The sequence below is a fragment of the Bactrocera neohumeralis genome, unplaced genomic scaffold, assembly GCF_024586455.1.
Source record: "Bactrocera neohumeralis isolate Rockhampton unplaced genomic scaffold, APGP_CSIRO_Bneo_wtdbg2-racon-allhic-juicebox.fasta_v2 ctg2558, whole genome shotgun sequence".
Taxonomy (NCBI): domain Eukaryota; kingdom Metazoa; phylum Arthropoda; class Insecta; order Diptera; family Tephritidae; genus Bactrocera; species Bactrocera neohumeralis.
The window spans coordinates 25,679-44,467 of record NW_026090215.1 but is presented as its reverse complement, the minus strand read 5'-3'; the positions used below and the strand labels follow the sequence as shown (position 1 = coordinate 44,467).

At 54.8% G+C, this 18,789-nt stretch overlaps 1 protein-coding gene across 1 annotated transcript; it reads right to left on the bottom strand.

Annotated features, from left to right (window-relative positions):
* Positions 1 to 2,370: 2,370 nt before the first annotated feature.
* LOC126766801 (tubulin beta chain) lies at positions 2,371 to 8,779 on the bottom strand. The gene is made up of 2 exons (XM_050484509.1): positions 8,134 to 8,779; positions 2,371 to 3,077 (listed from the first exon to the last, which is right to left on the bottom strand). The coding sequence occupies exons 1-2, from the start codon at positions 8,756 to 8,758 to the stop codon at positions 2,371 to 2,373; spliced, it is 1,332 nt and encodes a 443-aa protein (XP_050340466.1). The 5' UTR covers positions 8,759 to 8,779.
* Positions 8,780 to 18,789: the final 10,010 nt, after the last annotated feature.

Sequence of the window (18,789 nt, the reverse complement as noted above, 5' to 3'; positions counted from 1 at the left end):
GTCTTGTGTGAGTTACGCGTCCTACGCTCTGCACGCGTCTTGCATCGCGTGGACGCTTGGCCTCACCGCCAACGACAAAAGAGCAAAGCCGTTCATGGTCAATGGATCTCCGGGGGAAGGAACGCACACAAACACACCTGGATTACGCGTGTCAGAGTGGACCAGGGTGCCTTCCGAGATGCCTCCTTCTGACCGACCACACTCGTCGTTATCATACTGTCGATGAGCATCAGCACCTTAACGGGGAGGGTCAATATCCACAATGGCAGACGCAACTGCCCGCGAAAGGCACACGCCTCACCCACCGAGTACTGGTCGGAAGAGTTGTCAAACAAAAGAACAGACCGTCCTCACCTCTGAAAACGAATCCATTTCCGACAGTCTCGCCATGCGACCTGGTGGGGGTAGGAATTCTCGTTTGGAAAAGAACGACCGAACTGGTTGTGACGTCTGCCCTTTCAGCTTTGCACGCAGGATTCCAAATCTTGCGTTGCCTCGGCGTGCCGCAAGAAGTCCCTGCGTTGCCGGATGGAGCGAAGACGACCTGATCCGTACGCGTCTGCCTGTCAGACGGCGGGTGGGAAGAAAAGACCGGTTCCTCTTCCTCCTTTCAGAACCTGATCGATGCGATTGAACACCGCAACCGTCGGCGCATGTGATGGCTCTTCTTAAAGAAACAATAAACCAAAGAACCTGGCCTCCTTGAGCTTTAGTTTCTGCAGCCCACCGTTCGGCGCACACACACACACACATGTGGCAAGAGCGCGCCAACGTGTCCTCTGCCAGACTGGCCTTGATGTGTAATGCGGAACGCGTTCGCCGTTGCCTCACAACACTCTCGCTCTGACAGTGAAGTAGTACCGCCTAGAATCGTTGCCCATGGACAGCGTCAGTGCGTAGCAAAAGGCGAGAAAAGGGAGGCTGCCTTGGAAAAAGAAGAAAAGGCGAAGCTGGCACTCCCGCGACAGCTATCAGTGTCTGGAATCTGGTTCTCTCTTCCTCCCTGCAGGAAATGCATGCCACTCTCCCATTGTGGTAAAGCACGGTTACCGGTTCCACGGTGTGTATGCGCCGGAATACCAAACTTGCCAGCGTGCGAGGCGACGCTGCTGAAAAAAAAAGGGGAGTGACAGCCCTCCGAGTCCGTTCCGTCAATCCCAGCAAAAAAAAAAGAAAACTGGTAAAAGCACTCCTTATCTTCCTGCTTCGCTGGAACTGCTCGGCCAACGATTCCAGCCGTCCCAATCCCGTTTCCGTCGACAGACGTGCTTCCCGTCCTCCTCCGTTTGTCAAAGGGAAATCCTCTTCCTCATCGTGGCAGACGTTCACTGGTGATGGCGCGCGCGCCAAACTCGGTGATTCGCATCGGGTGTGAGTCAAACTCGTTCCGCTTTCCGCGCAACGCCGTGCGCTGAACCACTGGGGAAATAGTGCCAGCTCAAAAAGGTCAAGGTAGTCGCCACCCAGCGAGGCGTACAGCGTACCCGCTAGCCAGTGACTTCGGGAACGAATTGGAAAGACACCAGCCAGAAGAGCTGCACTAGTGGATCAAAACCATGGTAAACCGCATCTTCACAATGGCGGCTGCGCACGTGTATTCAGGTTAGAATCAGACTCCTTTCCCTCTGCCTCCTCTACACACAAAAAAAAAAAAAAAAAAAGAAACCGAATCCTACAGCCTGGAGAAGGAAAGAGAGAAAAGAATGCAGTAGTGGTGGCGTGAGCGCACAGAGTCGCAAAGTCTCAGCGTCGTCCTCCCAGCAAACAAAAAGGATGCACCAAAACAATCAGATGACAGTACTCCGAGGCTGCCGTCATACGACCTCGAAAGCGGCACAGTTTCGCAAAGGTGGTGGCGTACTTCGTCTTCTTTTTTTCATCGTCGCGGTCCACAGCGTGGAAGAGAAAGGGACAGGAAGTGACAGGCACGTCAGGGGCGGAATCGCACACGGGAAAAAAAAAAAAACAGTGAAAAAAGTAATTTGTCCAGAAAAGAAAAAAAAAAAAAATGAAGAGAGGTCAGAGCAAGAGCAAGGCACACTCACGCACTGGCAAGCAGCCTGCCCGTCGGTCAACGGTCCCTGCTTACCAACCGCCCTGCCTGACATCTCCTCTGCGGTATGCTGTTCTCCTCAGAGAGCCCGCACGCACATACACACACACACACACAAACGCAGTGTTCCCCGTACAGGTACATGGGTAGGGCACTGAGGTGTGTGTGAAATGCGCGCTCTCTCTCTCTGTTTGACCGGGAGAAGAGAAAACACACAAAAAAAAAAATGAACATTGAAAAAAAAAAAAGGAATCCTCTTGATGAGAAACCAGCGGGTACAGAAGGGAAATCCCCCCCCCAAACGCACCGCGCCGCGCCTAGTAGGCCTCCTCCTCCTCGTCGAACTCGCCCTCCTCCTCGACCGTGGCGTCCTGGTACTGCTGGTACTCGGAGACAAGGTCGTTCATGTTCGACTCGGCCTCGGTGAACTCCATCTCGTCCATGCCCTCGCCGGTGTACCAGTGCAGGTAGGCCTTGCGGCGGAACATGGCGGAGAACTGCTCGCCCACGCGGCGGAACATCTCCTGGATGCAGGTGTTGTTGCCGATGAAGGTGACGGACATCTTGAGGCCCTTGGGGGGGATGTCGCAGATGGAGGACTTGATGTTGTTCGGGATCCACTCGATGAAGTAGGAGGAGTTCTTGTTCTGCACGTTGAGCATCTGCTCGTCGACCTCCTTGGTCGACATGCGGCCGCGGAAGAGCGCGGACGCGGTCAGGTAGCGGCCGTGGCGCGGGTCGGCGGCCTGCATCATGTTCTTGGCGTCGAACATCTGCTGCGTCAGCTCCGGCACGGACAGGCCGCGGTACTGCTGCGAGCCGCGGCTCGTCAGCGGCGCGAAGCCCATCATGAAGAAGTGCAGGCGCGGGAACGGCACCAGGTTCACCGCCAGCTTGCGCAGGTCCGAGTTCAGCTGGCCCGGGAAGCGCAGGCAGCACGTCACGCCAGACATCACAGCAGCAACCAGGTGGTTCAGGTCGCCGAACGTCGGCGTCGTCAGCTTGAGCGTTCTGAAGCAGATATTTTTTTTTACGGACAACACTCACTGTTGGCACCGAACACTCTTTCCAAGCAATCTCTCTAACTCGTCAACGAGTCTCTTGCTGTGGACGATGTTCCACAGTCTATCCGGGCGCACGTCGAGGGCCCGCTGGAGACGAACAACGCTGGGGTGCAAACATTCTGTGAGCAAATGGGTCAGCGTCTCTCCAGGGCCGGCGAATTCCGCCAAGGGAGCCGCCGCACGTTCGGGAAAAACGTCTTTTCGGCGGCTGCCTTTGGGACCCATAGGGGCACGTGGCTGAGGATTCTGTGGGCATCTGCTCATGTGAACCGCGCGCGGACCTTCGGTTGTCGTACCAAAGGCGGCAGTGGTGACATCTGTAACCGTCTTCCGGCTTCATGGCATCCGGGTGGTGTGTTTCGCAGTGTTTCAGCAACGAGTTGTACGAGCTGCACGGAAACTCACAGTAGGGGCACTTGTCTAGGATGCGATTGGTCAGGCGTCTTCCGGGGAGAGGATTCTGCTCCTCCCTGTTTCCCCTTGCCGCGGCGGCATCGGGGTCCACCTCCTGGGCAGCGAGGGCCTTGCGCTGGCTCTCGGACAGATTGCAGAACCGACAGGTGTTCTGACACCCGCGTAGGTGCCAGAAGAGTCGGCCAAAGAACGGCGTTTCACCGCAGCGTAATCTGGAAAGGATAACGGCATCCTCTCGGGTGAGGCGCTCCTGAGTGAGCAGGTCCACACCGGAGAGGTCGGCAGGTCGAAGGCCGCACAGATCCGAGCGGTGCGTGTGGGTACGTGCGAGTTCACTGTACCACTTGTTACGGAGGGTCCTCTTCAGACACGTCATGAGGTCGGTATGCCAGATGGGGCACAGGGAACTGAAAAGGTCTCTGGGTCATCATAGCACTCCAACGCAAACCCGACGGCCTCGTCCGCAGCCTCGTTGGCGGCAATGCCACAATGAGAATAGACGAACTGGAAATGCACCGACCAACCCAGGTCCGCAATGCATAACAGTTCGTACCAAATCTCATCTTCAGTGCGGCTCACTTGCGTGAGCGCACCCGTGTTCAGTGCCGCCACGAGGGAGAGACTGTCGGTGACAATAAGTACCGACCGGCCTTCGGGTAGGGCGGAGATATCTACCGCCTCTTCGTGGTCTTCGGGGGTCTCGATAATGGGTCGTACAATTTCTCGCAGCGCCAACAGCACCGCTTGTGACTCAGTTCGGTAGCTGCAGGCGATAGGGCCGCAGTCTATGACTTGAGTAACAAGTGGGTCTGTGCATTCTCGGTCTGGGAGCCAAAGGGCGACTCCAACCGATCGTCGATTCTCAAAGTCGGCTCCACCATCGGTCGCGATGGTGAGCGTAAACTCTGGGAGACTGTCCAGAACTGCCTGTGAATGGGCGTTCTTTGCGATCCACATGTCCTCGTCTGACATGTCGGGCGTAATGGCATCGGCCGGAAGGGTTTCCATGCCGAAGGTTACGCTGTGCGCATTCGTCGTGCGCACGGGATCGATACTGCTCTCTTCTAAGAGCGGCTCGCGCGGTAACGCCCAGGGATCGTCAGCTGGATCATCAAGGAGGCGAGCTTCGAACAATAGCTCTGCTAACGTTGATGTCCACTCTCGGGACGATATGGGCGAGTACCTAAAGCTGCGAGGCGGGGGTTGGGGGGAGGGCGGTGGAGCCAGGAGCACTTCAGGGAATGAAGCTTCTCCATCAGGTCCGCTCGGCGAAGCAGGGCCATTGCAAACGGCGGCAGGAAGCCAGCCTCCGCTAAGGAGGAGTCGGGGTCAGTCGTCGAGATGAGCCCGCTGACGTTCCTGGCTAGACCAACGTACATCTTTGTGAGATCGTTTTTGGCAGCATCATCTGCCGTCGCCCAGCTCAACTCACTTGCGTACATCAGCTTAGACACACCGTAGCCCAGCACGAATTGTCTCTGTTCGTGGGGCATGGGCCCGGACACTGGATTCGCAGCCGCACGCAGCTGATGCAGCCGACGCGAGGTCTGGCAGACCTGCGCCCTGATGGCTGGATTGCTGCTCATGCGTGCGTCCAGGTGGTAGCCGAGAAGCTTGGGAAGATGGTTGGAGCCCATCGTAGAGATCACGATGGGCTCGTCACCGACTGCCAGTTGCACTGATTCATCCTTGTCCTCAGCCGTGTGTGTGGACAAGGTGAACAGAAAGCCTTCACATTTGCTAGCGTTGACGCGAAGATTGTTTTCCTCGCCCCATGCTTTAACAAATGCCAGGGCACTGTTAGCCAAGAGTGTGGCCTCAGATCGGTTCCTGGCCGATACAGACAACGTCAGATCGTCCGCAAACATTTCTGCTGTGACTCCTTCAATCCTGTTCAACAAGGAAAGAAGTGGATTGACGTAGAGCGAGAAGAGCCGCGGGCCAAGGACTGATCCCTGGGGGACGCCGCGGTAGACTTTTCTCGCAGAGCTCCTCACATCACCCAGCACCACGCGGTGATGTCTACTGGTGAGGAAGCTCTTCATCCACTGCCGACAGTTGCGGCCATCCGGCATGTGCAACAGCTGCTTGCACAGGATCCGGTGGTCAATGCAGTCAAACGCCTTTGAGAAATCGATGAGGACGGCCAGTGTACGTTGAGGGCGGTAGTGCTTCTGAGTGTAGCGCGGATCGCTACGTTTCTCTAGTTGCACTTCCTCATACGTATTGCGACCCCTTTCCACCTCGTCCAGGAGGTGGGCCAAGGGAAAGAGAGTGCTGTGGAGGCGACGGTACGCGTGCTGGTTCGGGTGTGGAGTCCAGACGGTGAGAAAGCGTTTCGTCACCATCTTCTCCATGACCTTGCAAATTGTCGACGTTAGGCTAATGGGGCGATAGGAGGCAAGCTCCTGTGCAGGCTTTCCCGGTTTGGGGATCGGGACAATCGCTGCGCTTTTCCAGCGGGAGGGAACCACTCCGCTCGTCCAGGACACGTTGATAATGTCGAGGAGAAGGAGCAGAGCGTCCTGGGGCAGTTGCTCTAGCATCTCGGTGTACACACCGTCAGGACCGGGGGCGGTCGAGCGGGCTGTAGTGTACAGAGCCGCTTCGAGCTCGGCGAGGGTGAACACCTCATCAAGCGACGAACCGTTGCTAACACACGACGTTCTGAAACCAAGCAGCTGGCCCTCCGAGATGGGGGAGAGCCAGAAAAAAGAAAAGAAAAACGATCTAGACATCGCAGTCCAATTGCCGCAAAAAGGTGAGGTGGGGGAGATGTGGCCCACCTCTCGGTCGCAAGGGGAACGGAATAGCCGAAAAAGAAGAAAAAGGTAGATGATCATATGTGTGCCTGTACCGAAAAAACCATGGGAGCTTAAAAGAAAGAGGAAAAGAAGGGGTAGGAAACTGTGGCCTACGCTTAAAAAGAAAAGTGCTCTCTGGGCGGTCGGCAAAAGATATGCAACTACGAAAAGAATCTGAGAGCGATGTGGCTGCCAGAGGAAAAAAGAGCTATCGTCCCGGGACCGGAAAAGAAAAGTGGCATTTGGGGGGATGCAAAGATCAAAAAGAGAAAAAGACTGCGGTTTCTGGGAATATCGTGCTGGGGCACTTGGCGACCAAGCCGGAGGAAGGTCTTTGCAAGCGCGTTAACAACAGCTCGAGTGGTCTTGCATTCCTTCCCATCATGGCTGAGGAGCACATGCGTCAGGGAAGGAAGGGAAGGTTCATAGCAGTGAGCAATGAACTTCCATGAAAGGTGTGCGCCGGGCTGAAGCTTGGAGATACGTTTCTTGTATCGTTCGGAAAGGTGCTGCGAGAGAGCCTTCTGGCGGTCAGATACCGCGGACTGGAAGGCTGCCTCGTTGGACGTTGTCGGATTGCTAAGAAACCGTACTTTGAGAGACTCCGCGGTGGCGGTCAGCTCTCTCAGCTCGCGAGGCCACTCGGGGGTTTGCTTGGTAAGCTTGCCCCTGGGGGTGACCTTTTTCGCCGCAGCAACAATCGTGTCGCTAAAGGTTCTCGCTAGCGTGTGCAGGTGCCCGTCGGGCGGCACACCGTCTAGCATATCTTGCACGATTTCTCTATAGTGTCTCCAATCCGCCTTCTTCCAGCAATAGAAGAACCTCCGGAGTGAGGTGTTCCGCCGCAGAGGTGAGTCCGCGGGGGTGGGGATGGAGAACGTGATCTGCATGTGATCACTGTCGACTGTAGTGGACGTCGTCCAATCTACAGCTTGAAGACCCCTCGTAAAGGTGAGGTCGAGCACGGACGCAGCAGACCTGGTTGCGAACGTGCGTTCGCCAACCGTGTTCGCTAGTCTGTAGCCGGCCTCGCCGAGGGCGTCTAGAAATGTCTCGGCCGCATCCGAGTTGCTCTGTACCCAGGGCTCCCATGCCGAGTGATGCAGGTTGAAATCGCCTGCAAGAAGGCACGGTTTGCCCCGAAGCCGCTCCAGGAGGAGCGGCCAGGCCGTAAAGGTTCCGAGCGGTCGCAGGTAGGCGGTGGCGATGTAAAAGCTCCACGCATCACCCACCACGATTTCTACCGCAACGACCTCGAGGCCCTCACCAACGCGAGGGAGGGAAACTTCGCGTAGCTTCGCCTCCAATGACGTTCGGGTGAGGATGGCGACTCCACCACCGCGAACGCCTTCGCGTAAATGGCTGTGTACAGTATACCCCGGAATCTTCAGCTGCGCCTTCCGGGTCGCGGAAATGCCAACTTCCTGGATGAGAATCACGTCAACATCCAGCTGCTCTAAGGCAGAACGTTTGGCAGGCGTCAGCGTGTGCGCATTCCATTGGAGCACTCTAAGTGGCCCTGGATTGCTGTGCACATCGCCGCAGCGAAGAAGATCTCGGCTGAGAGAAGAGAGTTGCCTGTAAGAGTGTACAGCGCGAGTGTTGAGTAGCTGGTGTTCATTGTGAAAACCTCGGCTTGCCCTGAAGCGGGCCCCAGCATAAAGCCTACCGAACCATGTACGCCGGCGCCTGCAACTCACCTTGGAGGTGCAGGCGCTTGGCTTCACCTGTAAAAACAGGCTACTGGTCCCTGGTACCACGTAGAGGTGGCCGGCAATTACCAGGGTGAAGCAGATGCCATAAAGTGCCTCATTATCGATGCACATTGACTCGTCGCTGTTCTCGACGAGCTGGTGCACGGAGAGCGTGGTGTTGTAGGGCTCGACGACCGTGTCGGAGACCTTGGGGGACGGGATGACGGAGAAGGTCATCATGATGCGGTCGGGGTACTCCTCGCGCAGCTTGGAGATGAGCAGGGTGCCCATGCCGGAGCCGGAGCCGCCGCCGAGCGAGTGCGACAGCTGGAAGCCCTGCAGGCAGTCGCAGCTCTCCGCCTCCTTGCGGCACACGTCGAGGATGGAGTCGATCAGCTCGGCGCCCTCGGTGTAGTGGCCCTTGGCCCAGTTGTTGCCGGCGCCCGACTGGCCAAACACGAAGTTGTCCGGGCGGAACAGCTGGCCGTAGGGGCCCGCGCGCACGGAGTCCATCGTGCCGGGCTCGAGGTCCATCAGCACCGCGCGCGGGATGTAGCGCCCGCCGGTGGCCTCGTCAAAGTACACGTTGATGCGCTCGAGCTGCAGGTCGGAGTCGCCCTGGTACGTGCCGGTCGGATCCACGCCGTGCTCGTCGGAGATGACCTCCCAGAACTTGGAACCGATCTGGTTACCGCACTGGCCGGCCTGGCAGGAGACGATCTCGCGCATGATTGTTATAGTTGTTTGTTTTTTTTTGTGTGTGTGTTTGTTTGTGTGGAAACGGGGATACAGGCAAAGAATCTAGATTACTTGATGGGCGTAAAAGAAGTGGAAAGGGGGAGGGGAAAGAAAAGAAAGGCAACATCACAAAAAAACCATCGGCCCACGTTGCTTCGTGCAGCACCGCCATTCATTGATTCTCTTTTCCCTTTGTCCGCTCACGCTGTGCGCGCAGCCACTGGTGTGAAGTTTCCTCGCCAGAAAAAACGGGGCGTACCGGTTTCTTAGGAAACGTCACCCACACTGGTGGACGTAGGGGAACCGTTCAGCTCCAACACAAAGACCTTTGAGGGTGGGAAAGGCACTCCACCGGCAAGGATGTGTTCTTTCAGTTTCAAATGATTTGCGTGCTCAGAACAGACAGGTCTGTTTGCTAGCTCTCAACGGCACTTTAATGTGCGTGAGAAGACCCGACTGTCGCGCGGAAAAAAGGTGGCGACGGCGACTAGCAGTGGCCTCCTGGGACACAGCGTTTCAGGAGTACAGGTAGCTGAGACTGCCAATCGCAGAAGGCTAAGCGAGTAAAAAAAGATGAAAAGAAAGTGGTGGTATTGCCGGGTGTCGGTTGCGTGCCTCGTGCTCTCAGAAGGAGCACGCGATAGAACCGCCAAAGCATCACCAGAAAGAGAGGAGGAAAAAGCAGGCAGGAAAAGAATAGCGCAAAAGTAGGAAAGCAGAAAAGTGAAGAGGTCCCTTCGCTAACGCTACAGTGCTGGTGTGGCTGTGCTTACATTGTGGGAAGAAAAAAAAAGGTGAAAAAGCAGAGAAGGAATTGACAAGAAAAAGGAGACGTTGTCGGGAAAAGAAATATTTAAAAAAAAAAAAGCGCTATTTACGAGAAAAAAAGAGGTCGAAGATCCAAGCAAAAGCAGTTTGGGAAGATTAAAGTTTAAGAAGGAGCAAATAGATTTTTTTTTTTAAAAAAAAAATAGCAGCTGCATTAGCAGGAAGCAATCTGTTACGCACTATCGCAGCAGGAAAACAAACTGGAAAAAGGAGTTCGGTTGCAAAGGTATTTAAAAAAAAAGCTGAAGGCGTGGCAGCTCGGGAGGCAAAGACGTGGTACTCATCCGCTGGAAAACAGCCAACTGCGTGCGGTTTCCAGACAGAACGCAGTCCGGGGTCGCCACCGGCGCAAATGCCAAGCGCGTAAAAAAAAAAGGGTTAAAAAAAAAAAAGAGGACCGGTAGTACAGCGGGTAAAAAAAAAAATATAGATAAAGAAAGACAAAAAACAGAAGGCGCGCGTTGAAGCTACCGTGATGACCGTATGGCAATGCACTGCGGCACACTCGGAGGACACTCATGCGTGAAGTGTTTGTTTTTTCCCGGTCAAGAGACGAAAGCACGCATCGAATAGAGACAGCGACTTTGACGTGCGTGTGAGGTCTGCGTCAGTTGGCAGGTCAGTCTGCCTACTGTGGGAATCGGAGTGTGACGTGTGGTTCCCGCTGCCCTCGGCGACAGTGCGAAGGGGCACTGGCGTCTTCAAGAGAATGGGGCATGCGCAGAGACCGCAGCGGGCACACGTCTTCTAGTTGTGAGGCTTCTAACGCGGAGTCGAGCTCTCCCGCTTCACGGAGTCATCGTACATCCTGTAGTAGCCGTCTTCAGTCTCAAGAGGATTCCTGTTGAATTTAGAGCCGAACGTGTGCTCTTTGACGGGAGCCGAGGTCTCAAGGGTACCCTCGGTTGGCATTTGTTTCCCGGAGGCGAGTTGCGCAGGGGCCGCTTTGGTGGAGTTCTCACACAACCGGCTCGTTCGCTCTTCGTACACCTTCGGCACCGTCTGCTCCATCGTTTCAACAAACGTGAAAGAAGTTGGATACGAATTCTCGGTGGTGGACGCTGTGTCCGCCACGGCGGCCTTTTCTGCGGTCTCTGCTTGCTTCCTCTTCCGATACCGACAGAAGAAGCAAACTGCCAGAACAATAGGAATCATCAGGACCAGAATGCCCACCCCTAATCCGACACCAAGACCGATCTTCGCGTCCCTCGATAAGCCACTTTCTTGTCCCAGTCGGTCGGCAGGGAGTCAAACACCTCCGTCACGTTAGCATCAGTTGCGTTCGCCTGCTTGTTGGTCTGCGCGGCAACAATGACCAGGTGCTGTGACGTTCCGTTCGACAAAAGCAAGTCGCAGTCCGTCGCGTTCATCACGTTGTGCATGGAGTACATGCGGTCGACGCCGCGTTCCCCAAGGTAGCGGAACAGGCAATCCAGCGAGCTTACCGCAACGGTGCCCCGGGTGCGCAGCACCACCACGTCGTGGAAGCTGCTGTTCTGCCGCTTGACAATCAGTGGAATGGCATTCACCGTTGGGGCCGCCTCCTCCGGCGTCACCGTCGCTGGATTTGGCACGGTGAATGTGAAGGTTCCACGGAGGGGCACCATGCTCACGTTCATCCTCGTCAGCAGAAAACCAGTGGCGTCGTCATCAAAAACGAGTTCCGCCGCTGAATCGCTGAATCGCAGCGGCAAGTTATCACCAGCGTTTGAGGGATCAAACACAGTAAATGTCACCCCACAATCACTCCAAGTTCTTAAGCTGCAACTGGCATCAGGACTCGCACAATGGCCTTGGGTAGTTAGCTGCAGCGTGCTGGATGAGAATCCACAGTGGCCCCCGCAGTCAGCTGCGTCAAATGGGGTGCGGCTCACGCGAGCACTGCTGGGATTGTTCTCTTTCATGGCCATTTGGTATCCTTCAAAGGGATTGGCAAACTCGGTCAAGGATGCAAATGTGACGCTGTCAGTCTGCTGTCCCGCGGAAAGTGCGAGTTCCTGACCGTTGACGACAGCGGTCAAGTGAGTCGTGTAGTTGGTGAAGGAAAGCTGGGTAACACGATATAGGAGGTCGGGAATCCGACAGACGCCGGTGTAGTACCGCATTTCATACCCAGCCACACAGCTTCTGCTGGATCTCTGTGCAACCAGCATCATATCGCATCTCCCACCACAGTACTGGTTCACGCCAATGCCGGTACTCCCTAAGGTGTGATCACGGCAGATGATCGTTGTTGCACTTTTGTTTTGGCAGAAGGAGAACATGGAGAGGGTTCCTGTACTGCCCAACCACGGAGCGGAAGCGCTTTCGTCTGAGAAGATGGCATCGTCGACGGTGTGAATGTATGTGGGATCGTTCACAATGGGCGAGCAGTTTAGTATGACATCCTCTTTGGATGCTTGCGTCTGATTCGCAAGGACGCTGCTCAGCTGGAGAGAGTTGCCCACACCGTTGGTGACAACACAGGCCTCACTTCCAACGGGCAAGTCCAGTGTGGCGGTATAGGTGTTCGTGCAGGAGCCGGAGTCATCGCAGCGAATCGCCGTGGCTGTGTGATTCCGATGAACATGAACGGTGCTGGCAGTCGGGTTGAGGTTGCAATCCGAGCCACTGCGCATCGTGAGATCGGGAGGCCTCTGGGAGAATCAGGAACGTGCAATGGTGCAGCGAGGTCTTTGAATGGCGGCCACACACTAGGGAAAGCTAAGTAGGTGGGGAAGGAGAAGGAAGACGCACGGAGGAGTGTCTCTTGAGAAAAGGATGGAAGAGGAAGAGAGAGAATCGGTAGTGAAATCCGCAAAAAAAAAAAAAAAAAAGACGCTTGAACGCACGCCGAGATGGTGTACACAGCACCAAAAGCCTATGATCAGTTTTTTTTTTGTTGTTGTTGTTGATAGGTGTTGTTGCTTTACTGCCCTCCGCTCAGAAGTTAAAACAGCAGTGGTGATTGCTCTCACAAAGAAACACGCGTTGGCCTCACGCTCCTGCGAGAGAGCCGCCGACCACCAGTGATGGGCAAGTCTCCTGGACGCAGGCTGAAAACACCGACCACCCCTCAGGAAAGTGAGGAGATGACACTGAAGGCGCACCGGTAGTCGTTTTTGACACGGACGGTTCCACCAACCACCACTCTTCCTTCTCTCTCCAATGCAGCTCCTGCATTTAGAAGGTGCACACAGAACTGTCATTGCGCAAAAAGCAAAGATCAAGATATGGGAAAAGTGCACCCAGACGTGCCCGCAATTAACTGTGTGAATGAGCGAGGACACTTGGTGCTTGTGTTTTGCGTGATTGTCGCTTAAGCAGTGCGCGTTAGGGCAGTCCACACGCTGCGAATGGCTCCACCATCCTCCAGCTCGACCGGACGAACGGAGGGGAAAAGAAGGGGGGCCGTCGGTGGAATTCAACGATCCATCACGGAATGCGTCGTAGGGCCGGGGTTGGGCTTCGTTCCCACCTCCCTCGCAGGGCGGTGGCGGGCAATCCGCGTTCTTCCTGCATCCCCGCAACGCATCGACGTCGGCCGTACATTGGGGGGTCGATGCAAAACGTTTGGCGCATCGCAGGTTTTCCCGACAGCCGCCGTCATGAGGATGAATGAGAGGGAGCAGAACGCAGCGCCGTCGTTGGACGGTAAGTAGAGTTGGGCCAAGTCCGTGAGAAGCAGCTGAACCTGGTGTTGCCGCCAAGATGGAGAACGGTGAGGTTCGGTACCTTTTCGAGGAAGATGGCCAACAGGGTGCCATCGAATACGCTGTTGTTCAGAGAGAGACGCTTGAGTTTTCCCAGCAGCGTCACGTTAGCATGGTGCCGGAAAGTTCGTTCTGCAAAAGGGTTGAGGTAAGACGGTTGGAGAGTCCGGTGAACCAGGTGGTGAAAACGGTCCCCTGCGCACCGGCTCCAGTGAAGGTAAAGCCGGTTAGAGACGACAAGTCTCATCACTCTGCGGGAAGCGTGCCCATGAAAGCGGTGTCTTGGACACCCTCAACGCGGCTCTCCCAAGAGTTGTTTGTTGAGCACAGCGCAACGGTCGGGGAAACAGGCGGGAGCCTTGGCAACCCAGTACGGCCCACGTACAATCGCTCTGCCGCCGTCGGTGTCACAGCCCGCCAGTCGTCAACGGCGCTCTCCCTCTGTTTGAGGATGGAAATGTACAAGAGACAGGCATAAAACAGCAGCGCATTTCGTAATAGCGGACTCTTTTATCCTGTCATTGCAGCCCGTGTGCTCCTTGAGCAGTGTCTGGTGTCTTGGCTAGCTGGCGGTGCAAAAAAAGTTTTAAAAAGCGGGAAAGAGGGAGTAGAAGCGTCACTCAGTTCAGTCATGATGGACTGGAGGTAAAGAGTATCAGGGCAGTGTGCAGCGTGCAGCCACGCAGCCACGTTCTTTTTCACGCGAAGCAGGAGGCGACAAAGAAAAGCTTCGCTCGGTACTTCAATTTGACAGGAATGCAATCAACAGTAAGAACAAAGGGAAAAGCGCTCTAAGAAACAAGAAAGCCGATAAATGCTAAGCACTCGCATTGGCGCCGATTATCATTTTAAACCAGTTTTATGATTATCACGGAGAGCACCCTTGGCATAAGTGCGAGGGAGAGGGGTTCACATTGCACTGTAGTCCATTGTTTTTTTCTCTTTTCTTAAGAAAAAAAAACTATGTGGTACCAATTTCTAGCTTTGGGCAGTCACGCACTCGGACCGAGACACCGTTCCGGCAGTCGACACGTAAAAGCGACGGGTTTCCTGTCAGTTCAACAAACGTCAAGGAAGGCGCATTTAGCAAGCCCGTAATCTCTGTGAGTGCATCGCAGCCCTCAGCTTTGAGTCTGCTGACGCGCGTGCAACCTCGCAACGAAACGGACGATAGTTGACGGCACTGCGTAAGCCCAACCCTCCGCAGATTGGCTTTTCCATCCAACCCCCTGACAGCTTGTAATGCAAGGCACCCGTTTAATGTGACGTCAGTTACCCCGGTGCAGTTTGAAACGTCAACGGCAAGAAGGCGGGGCGCTTCGCCTATCCAAATCGATTGCAGTTTGGGGAGTTCCGTCGTCGTCGTAAAGGCGGCAAGGCCGTCACAGCCCCACAATTCCAAATACACCAGAGACAAAAAGCCACTGAGGTCTACGGAGAGCAGGGATGGCACTTTGACCAGCTGCAATCGGAGAAGGCAGCCTTTCACAGGAGCAGTCATTGTCGGGTTTGAAAAAACGTCTGTGAACGGCGAAAAGAACGAGAGTTTCGGACATTTTGCCACGTGCAGCACCTCTAGAACGGGTAAGGTGCTCACGCCTCCGATGACTTTCAGAGAGTCGCAGCAACTGAGAGTGACAGTGCGAAGTGCGTTGAAGTCTTCCAGTGAGAGTTCTTCAAGTAACGGGAAGCCGTCCAGATTGATTTCCGTAAGAAACATGTTTCCACGGATACGTGTCGCTGATGGAGTCAAGGATGCCTCCGGGATCGGTAGCAGAGTGGTGAGCGCCGAGCAATCTTTCATGTGAAACTTCGTCAGGCACAGCAAGTGCCTCATGCCGCTCACAACTTCCAGAGAAGTGCAGTGAGTAATCGAAAAATCCTCTAGTGCCCTGCAGGACTCAAGTGAAACTCGCTCAATGGCGTCCAGTTCACTCAGTTCAAGCGTAGTAAGTGTTCGTCTTCTGTATGCCGTGAGCATCATTTGCTCTGAGTCCCCATCTGTGAACGGCAGAAAGGACGTCAAGGCCGAGCATTTTTTTACCCTGAGTACTTCCAGATGGCGCAGATGTTGTATTCCGCCAATGGTTTCTAGCGCATCGCAGCCAATGACAAAGACAGTGCGCAGAGCGGCGAAGCCGACGAGAGACAACTCTTCAAGAGCGGGGACGTCGTCCAGTGTGAACGTGGTGAGACTTTTGCTCGCAAGGACCTTGGCTGCAGTGCCCTCAAAGTCGGTAACAAAGGTCGGCCAGAGGCTCGTGAGCTGTGGACAGCCGTTCACTTCGAGCAACCGCAGAGCTTCGCTCACGCCGCTGATGGTTTCCAGTGATTCACAGTTAGTGAATCTGACTTTTGTCAGTGCGTTGAAGCCCACGAGAGAGACGTGCTTTATTTCATCTACATCATGCAATGTCAGCTTCATGAGGGAATTGTTTACCAGATTGGTCGGTACATTTCCTTCTGACCCCACGGCAGGCGGCGGGAGCAGGTATTTGAGCGCAGGGCAATGCCCCACAGTAAGCCCTTCCACGCACGGCAGGACTCGCACACCGCTGATGATTTCTAGTGAATCGCATTTCGAAATCATGACAGTGTTCAGCGCGGTGAAGCCGACGAGACACAGCTCCTCTGAAAGAGTGTCCAGTGTGAGCGTGGTGAGAGCGTTGCTCAAAAGCGGTGCCTGCTGTGCTCTCACCGGCGCCAAGGAACAAGAGACTGGTGACTGACAGTCTTTCACAGTGAGTTTCTTCAGACAGTGTAGATTTCTTACGTCATGGATGCTTGTGAGCAAAGCGAGACGACTTCGATTCTCCATCGCTGTGCAGCCATCAAAGGCTATCTGTTCAGCACTCCCTAACCATGACAGTTCAACGTGGGCCAGGGCCGTCAACGCACCCAGATTGGATGAGGACAGGCGCGCCATTCTGCCAAGACCAAACTGTCTTTCAAAGAGAGCTGGCGCGAGCTTCATTTCTCGTTCCAGAACAACAGCAGAGGCTCGTTGTCATCCTTTCCCAACGTTAGGAGTTTTTGGGAACTTTTGCATCGTCAAAAACGTAATGCCTGCAAAGTGTCACAGTTCCTCACCGTCAGCTTTTCCAGTTTCGCCGGCCTTTCGAGGAGAACGGTGGTGAGGGCGTCACAGAAGCAAGATTCAGCTCCGTCAGCGCGCAGCAGCCTCTTAGATCAAGCTCCGTCAAGCCAGATACGTCTCCAAGTAAAGAGTTCGTAACAAACGCTGATTCCACGTCAAAGATGAAAAAGCGCGATCCAGTTTCCACCATTGCACCTGACAGCGAGTGAGCGCCAAGGTTTCCAGCCACGGAGAGTTCGAAAGGTCGACGAGCAATTCCGTCGTGCTGGCAAAGCTACTCACGGTCAATCTTCAGCGCACGAAGGAAGCCAAGCGTTTCAAGACCACGGAGTTCCGTGAGAGATGAACACTCTGCGACAAGCAGTTCCTCCACATCCTCACAGCCAGAGACGTCAAGCATTCGTATTTTATAGCAGGACCTTGATGGAAAAAGAACGGAGCCGTGTGACATTGCTCAAGCAAACGGTTTCGTCACTACGGCAATCGTGAAACGCCAAAGCGGTGAGGTTGCGGCATTCCGCGAGAGCTGACAGATCGTGGCAGCGTGCATGTTGGGAACGAGTGAATGCAGCACATTCATCTTTGGGAAGATCGGCAAAGTGGATGACAAGTCATTTTTCCCAATCAACAGCGAGCGGACCTGTTTGCACTGCGATGGCCACGTTAGGTCTGTGAACTCATCGCATCGAGTGCAACCAGCTCGAGATTCCTCAGCGTTGTCAGCGTCCTCAGGATGTAAAACGTGATCCTGCCATCCCCGTTTACAAAGAGAAAAATGCACCGCACGTGTTCGAATGACTTGAGGTTCTTCAACGTCAAAGGTGCTTCCGTTCATAAATTTGACCTTCAGGAGATCAAAGCAGAAGGGCAATTCTCTTCCGACAGGACGAGGTGTTGTGCCATGTGGTCAAACTCAAGCGCCAACGGAATTCCTCTCTTTGTCACAACGCTTCAACCACCACAGCAGAAAGAACGCGGGATGCGCGCAACTATCTCTCTTTAACTGCAGCTGGTGAAAGTAGATTGGTTGCTGATGCAAAAAGTGATGCTGAATGAGGTAGTCGTAGGCGACATCACTCTCGACTGGGTTGTAAACCCTCGCTGAGCGCGTAGCCAAGCTTGCATTCTTCCAGATCGTGAAATGCATCGCCGAGAATGCAGAAGCGCTCGGCATTGTAAAACAAGGGTGGCAATTGCAGCAACGAGCGACCTGGCAGTTGCGTGGGCCGCTGACATCCGTCGCTTGCGCCATTAAACCGGTGACTCCGGTTAAGCTCGAGCTCTGCGTAGAGCGGGGCCAGGATTTCGCCGTAGTCTTCCCACGCTCTTGTGAGTGCAGGGTCCAACTCAGCCTCAGAGGCTGGTGACAAACGGATGAACTTTTCGAGAAAAGGGACGACATCTTCGCCCGTAGCAGTCACGTCACCATCAACGGAGACTAGCACATCATCGTCGTGCAATCCCTCGCGATTGATGTAAGAAAGCACCGTATCGTACCGATTCAGATGACTGTAAGAGCTGTCAACGCCAAGAGCCGTCATCGGTATCCCCGAGAGTGCAGCGGATGCCTGCAGTGCGCAGAAGCTCGAATCAAAACGGTTGCTGACCGTGACAAACCGAACTCTTGGAGACTGCCACTTTCGTTCCTCCCCATCGGCGACAGCGGCACCGCTTCTCCTCGAAAGGTAGGCCACCGCATCGTAGTGGTTGCCGTTGGGGTCACAGTCCTTGTGGATTGCCGCTAGATACCGCAAATACGCCGGAACGTGAGGCCCAGCGTCAACGCACGCGTCAGGCTGAGAAATTCGTGCGTCTTCCACCTCGGCGTCAGCGAGAATGTCGGCCCAGCTTCGCGACAGACGACGGTGTAGTTCACTCTCTAGCAGTTCACCGCGTTTCCGAAGGCGAAAGGAACAAGCGGCTGGGTGACGGGTGCACTGAATGCAAATGAGGGTAAAACCATTTCGCGTTCGTGCGGGGGAGAGGCGGCAACTGGGAATGAGCAAAAAAACGGCAGCGCATTCCCTAGTTTGCGGCACGCTGTGCGCTGTCGACCCGGAGTCGGGTCGCTGCGGTAGCAAAAGCGCGGAGCGTGAATGTAATTGCTGAGTCAGCAACAAACACGCATCATTTTGGTTATGTCAGAAAAAGAAGAAGTGTCGGAGAAAGAGCTGGGTACAGACGTCGTGTAGTGCGTAGGACATCAGCAAACGTGAACAGAGAGAAAAAAGAAGATGGTTTGAACACCCAAAGCGCATCCACGTCTCGTCCGTCGCTCTTTTTGACCAACTTCGGGCGGAGACAGCTGACGCTTTATCGTCCTTTCGCTCGTTTTCTCTGTGTAAATATGGCGTCCTCCTTGGTGTTTAAACGGTGTCGCACGGTTTCACCTATTTAGCATTCTG

Bases quoted from the DNA above. Each gene is read 5' to 3' on its own strand.
- LOC126766801 (XM_050484509.1), bottom strand. From the start codon at position 8,758: ATGCGCGAGATCGTCTCCTGCCAGGCCGGCCAGTGCGGTAACCAGATC. The intron at 3,078-8,133 runs GCATCTGCTTCA...CCGTAAAAAAAA, and splicing joins CGATAATGAGGCACTTTATG to ATATCTGCTTCAGAACGCTC.